The sequence below is a fragment of the Bos grunniens genome, chromosome 22 (assembly GCF_055505025.1).
Source record: "Bos grunniens cultivar Pamir isolate PY7600 chromosome 22, Bosgru_T2T1.0, whole genome shotgun sequence".
In the NCBI taxonomy this organism is placed as follows: domain Eukaryota; kingdom Metazoa; phylum Chordata; class Mammalia; order Artiodactyla; family Bovidae; genus Bos; species Bos grunniens.
The window spans coordinates 13,022,670-13,041,364 of record NC_141186.1 but is presented as its reverse complement, the minus strand read 5'-3'; the positions used below and the strand labels follow the sequence as shown (position 1 = coordinate 13,041,364).

General features: G+C 43.0%; 1 protein-coding gene across 13 annotated transcripts in view; it reads right to left on the bottom strand.

The window, feature by feature from the left end:
* Positions 1 to 500: 500 nt before the first annotated feature.
* The window catches only part of MOBP (myelin associated oligodendrocyte basic protein), a 45,101-nt gene continuing 26,906 nt past the window's right edge, over positions 501 to 18,695 (bottom strand). For 4 of the 13 annotated variants that reach the window (XR_015150959.1, XR_015150962.1, XR_015150957.1 and 1 more), the window contains 4 exons: positions 13,769 to 13,988; positions 6,057 to 6,242; positions 3,541 to 3,612; positions 501 to 3,437 (listed from right to left, as the gene is read on the bottom strand). Coding sequence is in view for 3 of the 13 variants with exons in the window: in XM_086366019.1 (XP_086222145.1) it covers positions 13,949 to 13,988 (40 nt within the window). In the remaining 10 variants the exon portion in view is untranslated. Of the gene's footprint in view, positions 3,438 to 3,540; positions 3,613 to 6,056; positions 6,243 to 11,197; positions 13,989 to 18,695 lie in introns of those variants that run through there. The other 9 variants (XR_015150958.1, XR_015150961.1, XR_015150956.1 and 6 more) reach the window with 3 other exon arrangements.

Below are 18,695 nucleotides of genomic sequence, written 5' to 3'. Positions count from 1 at the left end.
TCCATCCCCAACTCCCTAACTATCCCTTCCCTCCGTCCTTTCCCCTACTCCCACCAAACTTAGAGAGTAAGTTCATTGTCGGAGTCTGTGAGTCTCCTTCTGCTTTGTAGGCTCATTTGTATCACTGCTTTCTAGATTTCACGTATGAGGGGTGTCACGTGCTATTTCTCCTTCTCTGACTTACTTCACTCACTACGCCAGTCTCCAGGTCTGCCCATGTTGCTGCAGATGCAACCTTGCTTTCTTTCAACATCTAGAATTTACAAACTCACCCTGAATTTTTCCCCTGCCCAGAAATATGGAGTCAACTATCCCCCAAGGGCATCTGTCCCTCTCACTGGAGAATAGTTTTAGAAACCATAAGCACTAGTTCTACAAATAAGCTTGTCCTACTTTCTGACTGGAGTTTGACAGATGGCAGCAAAAATATCCAATGGCATGAATCACTGCAGGGACAGAACAGATAAAGCCTCCTTTAAAAACACGTCCATGGACTCTTATTGAAATTTCCAATTCATCTCAAGTTTAATAAATTTCTTCTTGGCTTACTCTAATAGAAGAGTTTATTATTCCATTGTTTTTCAATTTTTGAATAACTGGTTTTTCTTGTTTTCATGAGCATTAATTTTTTTAAAGTAATACATTATCATACCAAACCATACATCTAAATATCAACATCGCGTCCCCAAACTCAGGAGGCTCTGTGTCTTCTCTTCTGTCTCCACCATCAGCTCGGCCATCCTGAAACTGGCTTCACGGTGCGCAGGTCCCATCGATTCTTTGGTCAGCATCGTCTTAGCACCAATATCTGAAAGGAGAGGAAACCCTAGCCTCTATCCAGGGGAACACCAAAGACACGAAGAGTTCAGAACACTCAGGGTGAAACATAGATGCTTAATAAAAGATAATAATAAAGTGTAGAATATAGACAAAGTTTTTTTAAAAATCCTCTGCCAGTTTTCTCTGTTTGAGCTCCCAGTTGGAATTTATTTTTCCTTTTATTTTTTCTTCCACTAACGCCTTTGTATAGTTATGGGGCAATATGTTTAGTAAAAAATTGTAGTTTTACACAGGCCCACAGGTATATACAGTGTCCTGTACCGACCCTCAAGGATCCACTTCGTGCACCTCCTCCCAATTCTTCACTCAGCGATACCGCGTTTGTAGCTTGCAGCCAGCCATAATGGAAGTATTTACAGCACGAAAATTGGCAAACGCTATCAACCAGGACTTTCCACCCAGAGAATCACAATTTAAGCATGTATCAAGACAATTTATGGTACACACCTCAGTTTTCCCAAAACCAGTCAAAATGTCAAAACAAAATCAATTGACATAGAGAACTATCAGAATAATATGCCAAACATTACAGTTGGGAATTCCCACTCAAGAAATTTACCGAGAGTAGCTTTGGGAGCTTCATGTGATTTTTGTAATGTTCACTGCATAGGGCTCCCCAGAACCAATCATTAAAAAATAAAAAATACAGTTGGATTATGGTACATTTTAGTTATCATTCTGTTTAGTTATTCATCAGTTTCAAGTAATTTCCAGATAATTTTTGATCCACCTCACAGCGGCCTTTATTTCCACAACAGACAACATAGAAAATTCAGTCATTTCTAGTTATTAACATTTCTGTGCTGATATACAATTTCTACATGAATTAATATACACCATGCTCTCTCCTCAACGTCACATTCTGTAGTAACCTTATTGTATCTCCTAGAAGATATGGAGGGTAGAACCTAGCAAGCTTGGAGCATGGGGTCTGGCTTTGCCAAGATCTAAAACGAGCTAAAAGAATATGAAGTTTCCTCACTGGATCTGAGTGGGGCTGGCCCACTAATCTGTGCTTTCTGGTAGTCTGTCATGGCACCCCGGGTGTTATTCCCAGGAATGTAATGACCTCGGATTTCTCATCCTTGGAAACTGTTCATTAGAGGTTCTCATTTGGTTGGTCGTTTAGCACCTGAATGTAGGCAGGAAGCATGTCTATCTGAAAGTTCTGTGTCGTTCGATTCCCTGCCTGTTATTAACATCACCACTTTCACAGAGAAGTGACCTCCCTACGTGAGGAAGCCAGGGCACTCTCTCCTTCCAGCTGCCTCAGGACAGTACTTGGCTGACTTCCACTCTCCGGGAGGATGGTGTTCTGAGCTACAGCCCATCTGAGTCTCGCATGCTTCCTCCGGGCTCCTGGCACTCCCTCTCACCCAGCCCCCACCTCAAGCAGGACTTCCCCTGGCATCGCTCCCCCAGCTCCTCACGTGCCCCTCAAGCCTGGCGCCGTCTGGCGTGCCCACTCAGGGACACGGATCCGTGGCCTTGTTGGTACTTACTTCAGGCATTTGTGCTTGGCCGTCCCAGCCCCCAGCGCCGGGCAGGCCCACGTACCCTCGCTCTCCTTGCTCTGAGCTTCCCTCCACCTAGTACTGCCCATTTTACATCCCTCCACATTCTACTACGTTCCATTATCCTCTGCTGTGCCTTCCTGCCTGTCACCAAGGGAAGCTTGGGAGGGAGGAGTATATTCTAACCTTCCCCTTTTCCCCTGTCAGAAACCACAGCTCAACTCAGATTTTTAAAAATGGACTCCAAACAAGTATCTTTGTTTTCTAAGACTTTTAAGCCTGGAGAGACCCCAGGTTGGTCATTTATCCCCCTTACCTCCCCAAGCACATTTGTGTCTGGCTATTACTATTGACCACTTCTATACAGCCTTTAATTTCTGTTATTTCTTCAAGCCAGGAATTATTTCAGATCTTCTTTTTGGTTTCCAAGAGGATAGATATTTCTTGGATTGCCTTTTATTGTCTCTCTCTCTCTTTTTTTTTTTTTTTTGTGTTGCACCCTAGAGAGTGAGCGATCTTACTGTTTCTGCATATTGGACAACTATAGCTTTGTGGGTGGTTAAAATCTATACATAGGGCATCACTGCATTTACCATCTATTTTTTATATTCCTCATTTTGTCTTCCAAATTTATCTACCTGGTATGAGAATACTTGATTCACTTAACTGCTGTTCAGGATTTATTTATTGGATATTACATTATTGATTCTCCTATTGATGGACATTTTGATTAATTTCTTTCTCTTTTCCCCCCCAATGGTAAGCAATGCTTCACTGAACAGATGTACTTGTATCTCCTTTTTCTATGAATGCAAGTTTTCTCAGGATTGGTGCCTAATATCATAATTACTTGATCATAGGCTATACAATATCTTATTTTGCTGGTACCCCCAGATTGCACCCCAGAAGTGTTGTAATAATTTACAAATTCTCAACAGTGGCTTGAATTTTTCCCACATCCTGGCCAACAACTGATAATTTTTATTTTTGCCCTTATCATGGTTGTACAACAATATCTTGTGGTTTTATTACACATCCCTGAAGAAAGATGCCACTTTCTTCAAATTGAAAGAAACTTGAGTCCTGAGCAAAATAAATAAAAATAAATCCATACTTAGTGACATTATAGTGAAGACAAAGAGAAAAGTCTTTAAAAGTAACCAAAGAAAAAATACAATTTACTTACAATGGAAGGACAGCATATTTCTCATTGGCAATTATAGAGGTCAACAGACCACAGGACAGTATTTTCAAAATGCTGTTGAGAGAGGGGGAAAAAAAAAACCTGTCAGATGAGAACTCTAAAGTATTTTCCCAGTGGTTGCATCTGCGCATCTCAATTGACTTCCCCACCTTCTTCAGAAATAGATACTGTTCCTTGACTGAAAGGATGGGTGGGTGTCTGAAGCTGGGCACATGCTAGAACCTCATGCCTTCTGGCCACGTGATTGGTCCTTTCCTTTGTTCAGTGCCCTTTCACTCTACCCTAGGATTGTAAATACCACTTGGCAAGGCAGAGTGCTCTGGTTAAGCCATGTATTTCCTGTTCCAAAAGCCTGCCCCACCTCAGGGAACTTGGTTCACTTTGCTCAGCCCTAGGCATGCATGAGTCTAGGTCCAGAGTCAGGGACCAAGATATCCTTTTCTCAGCCCAGTATGGTTCCAGGCCTTGTTCTGTATCAATAAACAGATTGGCTAGACTCTGATCATAGCAGTCATCATAGCAGCCAAGTTCTTGGCATTCTAGATGACTGAAAAGTGGTAAGCCGACCTCTGTCAACTAGCCTCTGAAAGTAGCCCCTCCAAAAATTTATTTCCATCTTAGTGTGCTAAATCTTTTAGATCCAAAAAGTTCATCTTCTTCACTCTGCACAGTAGCCCTGTGAGAAAGTGAAGGTAAGGGAGGCATCATCCTTTCCCGTTCACAAATAAACCACGGCACTGATGAGTTGAATGACTTGACCCAAGTCATACAGCTGATGAGAAACAAGACATGTCTGAGTCAGTTTTTGTTATAAATGCCCTTTCCAGAATCCAGGATTTTTGTCCATTTTCCTGAAACTTTCTTTGAGCCTCTATTTTCAATGCCAGCAATTGAAAAACTTACTAATTTACTATATTTGCTCTTATGTGAAGGTATTAAAATTTTGCAAGTAAAGGTGTAGACAGCAAGATAAGAAATATCAAGAAACTGAATGTATGTTTAGAAATCAGATAATTTTTTAAAAATCCAGATATATATTATACTGAGAGATTAACATATTCAAATGAAATCTTACTTTATATTCATTGTGGATAAAGCCTAAATAGAAATATTCATAGTTATATTGCTCGGGGCAGAGAAAAAAGGATTTGAAAAATCGAAGAATTTTAGCTCAGTAGATTCTTATTTTCTGAAAGCCATAGCTTAAGTAAAATCAGGTACCTTGATCATAAGAGTTACTCTGGGGAACAGTGGCAAGGATCCACATGTGGGGTCTGACATCATTATCTCCTTCTAGATACTCTAATGGAGACAGAGGACCCTGCAACAGAAGAACGACTCTGCCCATTTCTTTTGCTCTGAACTGATAACATGAGTTCATATTTGGTCTTTCCTTGGCATAGAGTCTCTGGCTACAGCCCCTCAAGTAAAATGCCTTGTTCCTCACTAGGGCCAGGGCATGGAAAATAATCGCCTGTTTGTCAAAGTCACAGCTGTAATCCCTGAGTAAGCGAGCTGGAGGGTGAGGGGAGATGGCAGTGCAGTATTAGGTCTGCTCTGCTATTCTCTGAAAGAGTTTTGTGACCCTGAGCATCTCAGGTTGTCATCTGGACCCTCTGCCCGCTGGTTGGCATTTTCATTTCTGAGTCTTTACTTCCATACTACTCAATAAGCCTCTAAATAATTTTTTCAATATATTTTCGTTATTTACTCAGTCAGCAAATATTGACCTTGTTGGCCAATGACTCTGGGGATGCGCAGACTTATCTGTGAACTTGAGGACAGACCCTTTTGTTTTGATCTCTTAGGTATAAATATAAAAGTCCTTACTGCTCCAGGGTCGTATGTGAAAGGAGGGCTCCTAAAAATTACGGGTGGAGAGCAAAAGTCAGGTAGTCCTCTAAAATGTTTTAATGGGGGCTGAGATTTTGAGGCAAAATGAGCTCTCCATTTAGGAAGGGAAAACACGTACATACACATATACCCCTGATTTGCCCCCCATGTAAACAGTGGCCTTGTTTAAACAATTTCATTGGCATAATGAATTCCCTGTAGGAGAAAGTCACTGTATAATACTGTTCTAAGTCAGTTATATCTCAGTAGGGGTTAGAAGTGTTCAAAAAACAGAGCTGCTTTAAGAAGTAGCTTTAGGAAACTTTGTTGGATGATATATGTACACTAAAGCTTTTCCACTTTCACAGCAACATGAGTTTCACAAGTCAAAAGAGAGAGAGAATTGGAATGACATGCCAACCAAACGTCCTCCTGTTTGGGCAAGAAGCACCAGTGGGTTTACCCTTGCGGGGGAACCCGGTACCTCCCACCATCTGCATATGATTTTGAGCACAGGGGAGACAGGGAGTCAGGTGGTGGAAGGAAGGGAGCCAGCCTCCCCAGAACACGTGAAGCAGCAGAAGGAAAGAGGCCACAAAAAAGAAAGACTCTGTCTCTATCTCCCTGTCTGTCTCTGACACACACATGCATGCACACACACATACCAGTTTGGTGCTAAATGCCCCCAGTTCCTCCTTTGGACTCCAGAGATTCTCTTACTAGGACTTCGAGAGCTCACTGAAGGGAAACGTACACCAGAAGAAAAGGGAAGTTGTCATCTGAGGAGCCGGATTCAAGTATTTGGAGGACTTTTGGAGACTGAAGAAGATGCAGGTAGCAGCAAATTAAAACTGTGGGTGAAAGCAAGTTAAGGAGGCAGATTCAGTAGTGACACAACCATCGTGACTCAAGAGAGCCTGACACGATGGCACCTGGGCAAGGCCAGTTAGGGAAGTGTAGGATAGGGATTGGAGAGACCTGGAGCCAGAATACACGCAGGTGTGGGTCAGCACCCCTCTCGGCATCACTCTCGGTCACCTGATGGTGGGGGCCTGCACGAATCAACATGCTGATTTGGGCAGAATCTCCATGAACAGCTGAGAACAGCGTCTGGAGAAGGCAGTGAAGACATTGTGAAACCCAAAGCAATAAAAATGTGTAAAAATTGTTAGTAGCTCTGCTAGAAATCTAAGCACCAAGATCTTCTGTGAATTTAAACTGTAGAAAAACAGATGAGAGAGGGAAAGAGATGAAAGGAAGACAGGAGCTAGGAGAGGAAGCCGTTGGAGGAGGCAGGTGACCCCCTTCTGCCCCTTGCTGTTCCTACCCTCCCAGCCCTGTCCATGGGGACTGGTGAGCAAATCAGGTAAGAGTTCACATCTCGGGAACAAGCTGTGACTTAGGAAAATAATGGCATTGAAGTTCTCAATAAATATGCTCTGCAGCTAAAACCTAGTCATGAAAGATCAGAGGAGAAAAACCATAGGGAAGGAAGTGAATGGGATCGTTTTAAAAATAAAGATTTGGTTGGCAGATTACCATTGTAAAAAAAAAAAAAGAAAAGTCAGGAAAGTAGATGATACCAAAATCCACAGTAACAAGAGTTGAAGAAAACAGGCACTATTTACATTCCAAGCCAAATAATGAAGTGTCAGCGAGGTATCAGCTGGAAGAAAAAAGTTGGAAAATGATTTTCTTTTTCATTGCTTGCAGGCAAAGCTCTGGTTGAAAATAAATGCAAAATCTTGCAGCTGGCAGTGGAGGTCCTTAATGATCTCCATCAGCAGAAAACTAAGATTCTGTTAAAGGGTCTGACTCACAAAGCTTATAAGCCAGAAGAGAAAGAACAGAAGCTGTCAGCTGCAGAAGGGGATGTTCACAGAGAATTCAAGAAACGGAAGATGAATTATAGTGAAGATAGATTATGTAAAAATCTGTTAGATCATCATGTGGTGAAAAAAAAAAGCCCAAGAAACCAGACTTTTTATTCCTGATGCATCAAGATTTCTTCCTGGAGAGAAGAGAGATGCTGCCTTGCGGAGACAGGAATTGCAGATAGCAAAGCCAAAGATGGATGTACTTCAGAGGTCTCAGAAATTAACCAAATCCAGGAAGACCACTAAGTAACTCCCATCAGTGAGACATCCTGGGAGCCAGGATGGGAGCCATCCTGGAAGCTCAGGCTCCCTGAGCACACGCCCTGGCAGTACCAGGGTACTTGACCCCACTGTGACCTTCGCTTGCTTCTTGCTATGGAAGAGGCATGCCTACAAGTGAATTATCTGTGAATGGGCAACACCTGGGTAGAGGTACCTATGAGGTATCAGGAAAAGCTTTGCTTTTGATTTGTAAACATGACTTGATGAAAAACTGCCAGAATGTCTATTGAATCCCACACTCTCCGAATGACAGACTACCCAGCCCTCCTTAATGGTGAACACAATGGGGATTTCTCCACTTCATCGCTAATCAAACAGACTTGCTTGGTGGACAACACAGGGCTATGCTTGGACCATCACCTGGGCCAAGAAACTATTTTCAGGATCTGATAAAATATCAGCAACTAATATTGGCCCTGGCTTCACTGACAAAGAATGGCCCTAAGAGCTCTTAACTTTCTCCAGGGAGGGCTGGCTTAGCTAATGCCGGTGCCAATAACTTCCCATCTTCACCAGGAATATCTGCCATTAACTCAACACAAAAATGACTAACATTGCCATCAGCCACCTTCTCAAACATGGACCCACACATTCCCAATCTTTCTTCCTAGTGAGCTTATATCTTTTTGCTATAGGAAATTTTAGAAACATAGACCCTCTTGCTATAAGAAAGTACCTTCTTTCTTGACCTTCCTTACTTGAGATTATCAATCATTCTCTCACTACAGAATACATGCAGCCTATGGGTTCTAGCAGAGAAGGCAATGGCACCCTACTCCAGTACTCTTGCCTGGAAAATCCCATGGACCGAGGAGCCTGTTAGGCTGCAATCCATGGAGTCGCTAAGAGTCCGACACGACTGAGCGACTTCACTTTCACTTTTCACTTTCATGCATTGGAGAAGGAAATGGCAACCCACTCCAATGTTCTTGCCTGGAGAATCCCAGGGATGGGGGAGCCTGGTGGGCTGCTGTCTATGGGGTCGCACAGAGTCGGACACGACTGAAGTGACTTAGCATAGCATGGGTTCTAGAAAGGAGCTTCTCCTGATATTACCACCTGCTCCCCCAGGACTCCAGCCTCGGGATATGTTGGGATGCTTCAAAATCCACTATGAATGTTATTTTGGTAATTAGGTGAACACTGTCTTAGAACTCAGGCTTCCCAGATGGCTCAGTGGTAAAGAGCCCACCTGTCAATGGAGGGGAGACAGCAGATGTGGGTTTGATCCCTGGGTCGGGAAAAATCCCCTGGAGGAGGAAATGGCAACCCACTCCAGTATTCTTGCCTGGAAAAGTCCATGGACAGAGGAGCCTGATGGGCTACAGCCCAAGGGGTCAAAAAGAGTCAGACATGACTTAGAGATTGAGCATAGCTCAGAATTTAGTTTTATTGTTAAGAGATCTTTTTGAACCAAATGACTCAAATCTGATAGATATTTGATTTGCTATGAAGACCACCCCTTTAGCTTTCACCTTTCATTTTCTCCACTCTCCTCAAACCTGTTTTATGTACTATTAATATAGTTTATACAGTTAATGTATCTTGTGCAAAAGAGATGCGTTTGAATATGATCCATGTTGAATATAAAACTTTTATATCAATTTGCTTAAAAGGAAAATAATTATCAGAACTATTGGCTAATCTATGTTCTTTTGCTCATCCAAATATTGGATAAACCTTGATCAAAAGTCAAAACATTCAACTCGATGGTACATGAATGTTGCCTTAGAGGAAATAAGTAGTCATTGAAATACCCTTACCCATCAACTGAACCTAAATCTATAATGTCACTGCCAAAGAATACACTCTTCAAGAAATCACTTAGAAAATTACCATCATAAGTATTCTATCAATATTTGAGAATTCCCTGATGGTTCAGTGGTTAGGATTTGGCACTTTCACTTCCGGGGCATAGGTTCAATCCCTGGTCAGGGAACTCAGATCCTATAAGCCCCACGGCAAGGCCAAAAAAAAAAAAAATTTTTCTTTTCTGCTTTAGCCATGAAAGTAGAGACTGTTGGACTCTTTTACCCTAGTGGGACCCTTTATCTATATAAAATTAGAAATCAACATAGACCCTAAAAGCTGCTTTAGTTGACATGGAGGTGGCCTGGATCCTTGTTGGTTCTCCTTCCCACTTATCTCATAAGGTGGCATCTCCAAGTACCCCAGGGTTTCACCAAGCTCAGTTTGGCAACTTTCAGTTTGCGACATAATAGCAATAAGGTCAAGGTCATGATTCAATGGCCATGGAGGCCATAACCAACTTCTCCTATTTACAAACATAAAACTCTATGTGGCACAGGATAGATAAATCGTTGATACTCAACACAAAAATGTTATCACGATCCTTACCCAGCATTCTTGCAAGTGTGTATCTGTGTTATGAATAAGAAGAATCAGTAGGCAAAATCTCTCCAAATTGCAAATAAAACACCCCACTCTTGGGCCAACAGCAGCATCTTTGTTTGTTAAAAATACTTCATTTTATTTCAGTAGAGATAGTAAGTACCTGTTATGATGTTATTAATGGGGTTGACGTGTATGCTATGGAGTCAGGCAAGAAGCTCTCCTGGGAGAATAAGTTTTCACATTTCTCTGGTGTCTGAACAGCAACCCAGATGGACACTCAGCAAGTTACTGTCCCACAGCACAGCCCCATCTCACTGTGATGTGTCAGCGTTTTTGTAGCTTCCCATAGTGAAAGCTTCCTTGTAATTCTATATTCTTTGGGGAGATTAAACTCTGCCCTTCCTCTCCAACTCTTCCATCTTCTTCTCCTGAGACCACCCGAGTCTCAGATTTAGATCTTAGATTCACATTTAAATGTGACATTACAGACAACAACTTAGTGTCAAGATATTGCCTTGAATTGTAACTTAATTAATGAAATTCATCTGGAGAAAGGTTTAAGAAGATTTCAAAGACCTTAGATAAAGTGATTTCTTTATAATCCTCTCCACTCTCCTCATATCTCTGACCCCTAACAGCACCACCATCACCCCCATTTGTGAACAGGGCACCTTCCCTCCTACTCCAGTAGAAATCAAAGCCACGGCAGGAATTGCCTCGGGCTCCTGTCACTGATCCTGCAAACCCACCAGAACCCATGCTGTCCTTTCCTTTTTGCTGATGAGAAGGAACCCCTGCTCCACACCTGATGCCCTCACCTGTGCCCTGGCTTCCTCTCGCCAGCTTCCTCACTTCCTGTTATTCAGTCACTAAGTCATGTTTGACTCTTCACAACCCCATGGACTACAGCATGCTAGGCTTCCCTGTCCGTCACCATCTCCCAGAGTTTGCTCAGTTCCTGACTCCACCAGTTATCTTCTCCTCCTCCTCCTTACACCCACTCCGCTGCCTCCTTCCCAGCAGCGTTCAACATGCCAGGGGTCAGCTGGCCTCATGGAACACCCCTGCTATGGTCCCCTCCTCTGCCTCCCTTCCTGGTGGAGCTGAGTTGAGGGAGTTGCATCTTCCTTGCCCAATTTCTGTTCTCACTTCCCATGGACTCTCACAGAGGATGCCCTACAGAGTCACACCCTAGAAGGTTCCTTGCTGCTGAATACAATAGACACCTTTGACTTCTCTCTCTGAACTTTCGGAAAATTATGCCTATTTTAAGAATAACAAACAAACACCCATTCAGTCAACAAGCATTTATTGAGATCTTACTAGTGTTGGGAGCTTCGAATGTGGCAGTAAACAAGTATGGCAGTTGTGGAGTTTACATTAGAAGGAGGTGGGGTCCCAAGTAATAAACAAGTAACTATATGAACAAGATGGTTCGAGAAGGTGATCACTGCTAGAGCAATGCGGTAGAGCTTAACTATGGAAACCACACTGACTTCCCAGGGAAGCCTCTCTGACATGGTATTTGAGTTGAAGGCATTAGTGCAAAGATCTTGGGCCAGAACATCACAGCCAGAATGAACAGTAAGAATAGAGCCCTGAGGTTGGCACAAGCACTTAATAGATACGACAACATATCACTTACACGTACAAAAGCAGAGACCAGAAAGAGGCAAGAGAGTGTGGTCTTGCTCGGTAGCGAAAGGGCTTCTGAGTCACAAGCAAAGTGGACCAAGTCTGGAAGAACAATGGGCTCTGTACCCTTTGTGGTTGGGGCCTGGCTCTGCCTCCCCTCCTCCAGCCTCATGAGGGTTGGAGGGGTGGAGGACGGGGAGAAGGATCTGTTCCCTGCATCCTCCACCCTTCAACCCTGGTTTTAGAAACCAATAGGCACATTGGCAAAAACAAGTTGGAATAGCCTTCTGGAATGGACCCCACTGGAGCCTGAAGAGAGATGGATGCCCTCAACTCTCTCCTTCCATCCCTCCTCTCTGAGCTGGGTAGGGAAAGTAGCCTAAGGAGGGGTGCTCCTGCAAGGCCACTGCTGGGTTACACAGTGGAATCCTACATCAAGGTCAGCCCTGAAGGGAGCGTGGTCTTCTCTCATGATCAGCTTCAGCGCTCAGGGTCCTCCAGGGCCGTGGGATTGACATAGAACTCAGAGGGGCTCTCCAGTATTTGTGCCTGGGAGCGAAGACAAGCCCAAAGATATTCTCCCAAAGCCAAGTTTCTAAACACACACACACACACACACACACACACACACACCAATCCATAGGAGCACCAGGTGATCTGAAGGTCCTCTGTTTACCTGGGGGCATTGCCCCCCAACATGTGCATATGTATAGGGAGTATAGTAGAACCAGAGTGGAGTGAGGGAGTAAGTTCCTATGGCCCTGATCAAGAATCCATCCTCAAGATTAAAAAGTCCTTTTCAAGAGCCTAGGGCTACAGATAGTGGGAACAAATCAAAAAGATGAGAAGTCAACGCCAACCCTGCTCCATGATAACTGGCTTCAGAACCCCACACCCCACGGAGTGGGTTCACACACAGGGAGGGAAGTCTTGGACTGCTCAGCTGCCCCAACTCACCCCTCCCCTGGCTTAATTCTCCTCTCCCAAAAGCCAAGTTCCTCTCCTAGCTTTCCTGATCCCTCTACAGTATATAAAGGGGTCCAGGCACAGAGAGCGGGGGTGGGGGGTAGGGGGGTAGGTCTCAGCCCTCCCCCAGGAATCTGGGGCTCCATGGCCTGAGAACAACAACTCTCTGAGCACCCTTTCTGGCCCTGCGAAGGTGCCCTGGGGTCTGCCTGTGTCCTGAGGTGGGGAGGGGGGAAAACAGCAGCGCTGCCTCCCAAGGGGCCGACTTAGCTGCCTTGTCTCTGAGCCTTCGGGAGAGGGGAGGCGGCCAGGGTTCTGAGCCCAGATTACTTGCCCAGGGTTTCACATTTTACAGAGCAGGTAGTGCTGGAGTTGAGACTGTCCAGAGGGGTTATGGCACCCCACTCCAGTACTCTTGCCTGGAAAATCCCATGGACGGAGGAGCCTGGTGGGCTGCAGTCCATGGGGTCGCTAAGAGTCGGCACGACTGAGCGACTTCACTTTCACCTTTCACTTTCATGCATTGGAGAAGGAAATGGCAACCCACTCCAGTGTTCTTGCCTGGAGAATCCCAGGGACAGGGGAGCCTGGTAGGCTACCATCTATGGGGTCACACAGAGTCGGACACGACTGAAGTGACTTAGCATAGCATAGCATAGCATAGAGGGGTTGGACTTAGATGGTTTCCTGAGAGTATTTGCTGTCACCCAGGAGGGGTGACACCCACAGATCCCTGTGTGAGGCTGGAGACAGGGGCCTGGGGGTGGGAGGGAGCGCCTTCCTCAGACTTTTCTCCAGCTTCTGACCCAGCACATTGGCCGCCTCTGGCATCTAGACAGCTCCTACCCTCCCTGGGAATCTCTTTGCATCTCCGGACCATTTGGCAGCCTAATGTCTTATTACAAAAGAACTTGAATCTTCCACACTTGAAGCCAACTGGGCCTCTGACTGTGAGCTAGTACAGGGACTGATTAAGGAGGTCAGATGGAGACCAAAGGGTGCAGGGGGACAGAGGAGCCCAGGCAGAGGGCTAATGACAAAGAAGGAGGCCAGGATTAAAAGTCAGCCTAGGCAACAAGATGCTAGGCACGGAGGCGTCTTGAGGTTGGATGACAACATATGGGCTGGCAGTGGGGCCGTCCTGCCCCAGAGATCCTAAAAGCCTGTGTACATCCTTCAGGGGACAGGACTGTGGCTGAGACCAAAGGGTGCTGCAGGGACCCACCGCCTGGAGCCTAACGCACAGAGGTGTCCCCTCTCACCTCCAGGCAGGCTGCCCGGCAGCGCCCGCCCCACGGGGACTGTGGGCATCGGCTGTGGCCACATCAGCAGGTGGCGGCCCCTGCTTCATATTCAAAGCCGGGTGACCTGTCCCAGGGCATGTGCGTCGAGAAGCAGTGAGTCCAGGAGCTGAGGCCGACCGTTCACTTGAAACTCCTCCATCACTTCTTCCGAGGGGTCGGCTTGGTCTTCCTTTTCAATCTGGTTAACAAAAAGAAACAGAAGAGCCCTCAGCATCGCTGAGCGATGTGTCCTTTCTCGGGGCTCGGTTAATGGAACTGTAGATTTATAGACTACGTTTGAGGTGATCACGTCTGGTAAACTCAGCCTTAAAAATCTCTCTTTAATTTCTCACTTTCTGTAAGTATCTGGCCAAAATAATATGATAATATTTTTTTATTTTATAATAAGATTTTATATTTTGGGCCTGAGCCTGGGAAAGATATTCTTTAAAACCTCTTCTGTCTTTATGTCCAGTGATTATTGTTTTTATGTTTAATCATTGCCAATATTTTGAAATACAGAAAAACACGAAGAAAATCAAAATACCACCACTTCTAGAAAAAGCTAGTTTTACTGCCTATAGACATGCACACGTGAGCATACACACAAATACACATAGGGGTGTGTATGCACATTATAAAATTGTGGCCATATTGATGAGTTCCTATTTTGATGCAGAATAGACTTTTCAAGGAGATAACACCCAGTTATTTCCTGATAAATATGTGATCATTATAAATATGTGATCCCAAAATACTATTGCTTGAAAGTTTATTCTCCAACTTAGGGGTTAAATTAGTTAGACTGCAGAAGTCTATGTGGCTACCTTCAAAATGAGGTCATGTCAAATAGTTTCAGAATATCACCAAAGTTCTTAATGTAAAAAATAAATAAGAAAAAAAATACCAAGACAAGTGCATCAGGAATATGCATTTTTCCACCAGAGACTAACCTTATGAGGATCACAGCTTTTCCTATAATTTGGGGACTTTGAAAAATTCAAAATAAAATTCAAAATAAAAATAAAGTATTAACAACAGCATTCTCCCAAACTCCAAATTATATGGCAAGTGCTAATGCCCATCAGAAAGGACCCAGGACGCCGGGAAAAACAATGAAGAAATACTTTGCTGAAATTTGCCTAGTGAATTGTAGCCTGATAGGTTGGAACACGTCTCTTGACATTTAGGAAGAGAATCTGTCTTCTGGATCTTTTCCATGCCTTCCAGACATGGGCCAGCCTGTTCACATTAGAACGTCCTATAGATCCTGCTGAATATAAAACCCTGGATGCTGACACTCGTGTGTATGCTCACGTAGCCTGGGTACCACCTCTGCAGTTACCACTGCACAGAGACCACTTAGCATCTTAGATACTCTGAGCACCTGGTTATGTCACGGGCTCCCCTGTGTCCAACCTGTGCAGCAGCAGCCCCTGAGTTCCTTCTCAACCAAGGGAAGCAACCAAGTTGGGGAAGACTTGCTAGTAGTTAGGATTGAGTGACACAGTGTATCTGTTAAATAAAAGTTCTAATAAGAGCCACTTACTAGTAGTAGAAAATGATGAACTAAGCATTTTACCATGATCACAAATAAGGTAGATAATAGCCACATGTCACAGATGGGAAAAACACAGCTTTAAGAGAATAAGTGACTTGGACAGGCAGCTGTGCTTAGCCTCAAATCTGATGCTGAGGTTTGACCTTTCCACCGGGCTGGACTGACTGGGCCCTGGGGTTGTGAGTATTAGATACAGCCCAGAACGTCCCTGGTGGTCCAGTGGCTAAGATTCTGTGTTCCTAATGCAGGGGGCCTGGGTTCAATCCCAGGTCAGGGAACTAGATCTCATATGCCACAGCTAAAGATCCCATGTGTCACTATTAAGACCTGATACAGCCAAATAAATAAATATTTAAAACAAAAAGAAAAAAAAGAGTCCCTGCTCCCACGACTCTTGCACCCTCCAGCAAGGGAGATGGACCCTGGGGTGTCAAATGTACTAGCTGAGCTCACATTGGAGTTGGCCTCTGCTCAGTGAGAAGGCTTTGTCTAAGGGCCATTCCCAGGCTCCTTCCCACTGAAGCAATGATGACTCTGCAGACACGGGGGTCCTCTGGCTACATGACCTACTCTGCATATCATCCCCATTGGCCCCATCTGGCCATTGGCCAAACCAAAATAGGAAAATAACTGGCCACTATTAAGCAAAAACCAAAGCTGTATAACATGTCCTAATCATCATCTTGTAGCCTAGCTCTGAAGGGTGAAAATTGTAAAGGCCTTCCACATGGCAGAGCAGAAGAAACAAACGGCTCGGGACCCTGTGGGGTTGGGGAAAGAAGAGGCGTGAGTTTGGCCTACACATAGTCAACCATCACAGGACTGTTCTTTGGGGTCTTAGTTCTCCTTAAGAAGAGCTGGCCCTAAATGTAGATTAGAATTAAGTCCATCATGTAAATGCAACCCCGGGAGCTTCGTCTCTCATAAGCATCAGGGTGATGTCAGTACCCGGTGATCCTGGGCAATTGCCCAAGTTAAGAATTCTAGTGGTGATGGGAACCTCTTTGATTCTTTAAATGCAAAGCATATTCATGCCCATTCTCTAGTGTGATGCTAGAGGATGTCAGTGAGCTATGAGGAAAGATAAGCCACATCCTGAAAGAAGAATTTGAGGTAAAAACAGGTATGAACCTACAACTCAACCCAAGTCCAATATCTAGTTGGGCCTAGGCCTTTGGAATCTAATCCCTTTTAATTATTCAAAAAAGACCATTTGGCAAGGACTTAATCTTATTAAAATATTTTCTAAAAATAAAATGTTCTAGGTGAAATAGCAGTTTAAACCACCTACAAAATCTAGGCATAGAGAGCAAAAAGGAAAAAATAAAACTGTCTCTTTTTACAGATAACATGACTATCAATGTAGAAAATTCCAGAGTCTACCCTCTCCCACAAAAAAAAAACACTAGAATAAGTGAGTTTAGCAAGATCACAGGATACATGATCAGTATACAAAAATCAATTATATGTTTATACACTGGCAATGAACAATTGAAACTGAAAAAGAACTATTTTAATAGTACCTAAAAGCATGAAATGCCTACGTGTAAAGCGAACAATATGTGTAAGATCTGTATACTGCAAACTTCAGAACAAAAAGGAGCTAAATGAATGGGGAGATACGCCATGTATGCTTCTCCCCAAGATACTTACAAACTTAACACTATCCCATTCAGTTTTACCAGGATGTATTGTAGAAATTCACACACTGATACTAAAATTCCTATGGAAAAGTGGAAGAATGAGAACAGCCAGAAACAATTTCGAAAATGAAAATGAGTGTTGGAGAGTTTACATTAAACTGATTGTAACACTTACTATAAGGCCATAGTTAATGAAGCTGGTTAAAGAAAAGATACATAAATCAATGAAACAGAATAGAAAGTCCAGAAATAAATCCACACATGACCAACTGATTTTTGACAGAACTGCAAAAGTTATTCAGTGGAGAATCTTTCCAACAAATGATGCTGGAACAATTGAATATCTGTATGTAAAAAAAACTTGAACCTCAATCCACATCTCACACCATTTACAAAAAATTAACCCCAAATGGATAGTAATATAAAAGTGAAATTTTGAAATTTTGAAAAGAAAATATAGGAGAAAATCTTTGTGACCTTTGGTTAGGCAAAGAATTCTTACACACAATACAAAAAGCACACATACAATACAAAAAAAATGATATATAAAAATAAAAAATTAACAAGTTGGATTTAGCCAGGGTTTAAAACTTTGGTCCTTCACAGAGACACTGTTAAGAAAATGATAAAGTAAACCACAGACTAGGAGGAAATATTTGCAAAACATATATTTAACAAAGGGCTTATATCCAGATATATATTTTTATATATCTGATACATATAAAATAATTATATTATTTTACAATAATATAATTATAATATATTGTTATACAATAATACAATATTAAGACACAATAATAAAATAATTTGCTTTTTAAGTGAGCAAAAGATCGAGCACACACTTCACCAATAAATGTCTTTGGTGGATGATATATAAGTTCATTTAAAAAGCATAATTAATCAATAGGAAAGGCAAAATTAAAACTACAGTGAGGTACCACAGCTCTTATGTTAGAATGGACAAAATTTTAAAGGGCTTCCCTGGTGGCTCAGTAGTAAAGAATCCGCCCACCAATTCAGGAGACGCAAGTTTGATCCCTGGGTTGGGAAGATCCCCTGGAGAAGGGAATGGCAACCCACTCCAGTATTCTTGCCTAGGAAATCCCATGGACAGAGGAGCTTGGTGGGCTACAGTCCCTGGGGTCACAAAAGAGTCAGACACGACTTAGGGACTAAACAAGAATAAAATGAACCCTTATGTTCACTGCAGCATTATTTATGAATAGCCAAGATATGGAAATAAGTGTCCATCAATGGATAAGTAAATAAACTGTAGAGCATATATATACACACACACACACATATACATACATGCATATAGTTGGCCAAAAAGCAAAAAGTTCATTCAGGTTTTTCCATAACATCTTGCAGGTATATGTATAGTATATATGTATAATAATCCATGTATGCAATGGATTATTATTCACCCATAAAGAGGTGTGGAATCTTTCCATTTGTAGCAACAGGGAAGGACCTGGAGGGCATTATGCTAAGAAACATAAGTCGGAGAAAGATGCGCATCATAGGATCTCTTCTATGTGTGGAATCTAAAAAAAGCAAACAACCAAATGAAAAACAAGCTGAGAGAGAGAATAGAGGCAGAGTAGGGAGGAGAAGTGGGTAAACTGTCTTGACTTTTTTTTTAGTTTAAATAAACTGGAGAACTTAAAATAATTTAAATAGTGAACACTTAAAACATTTT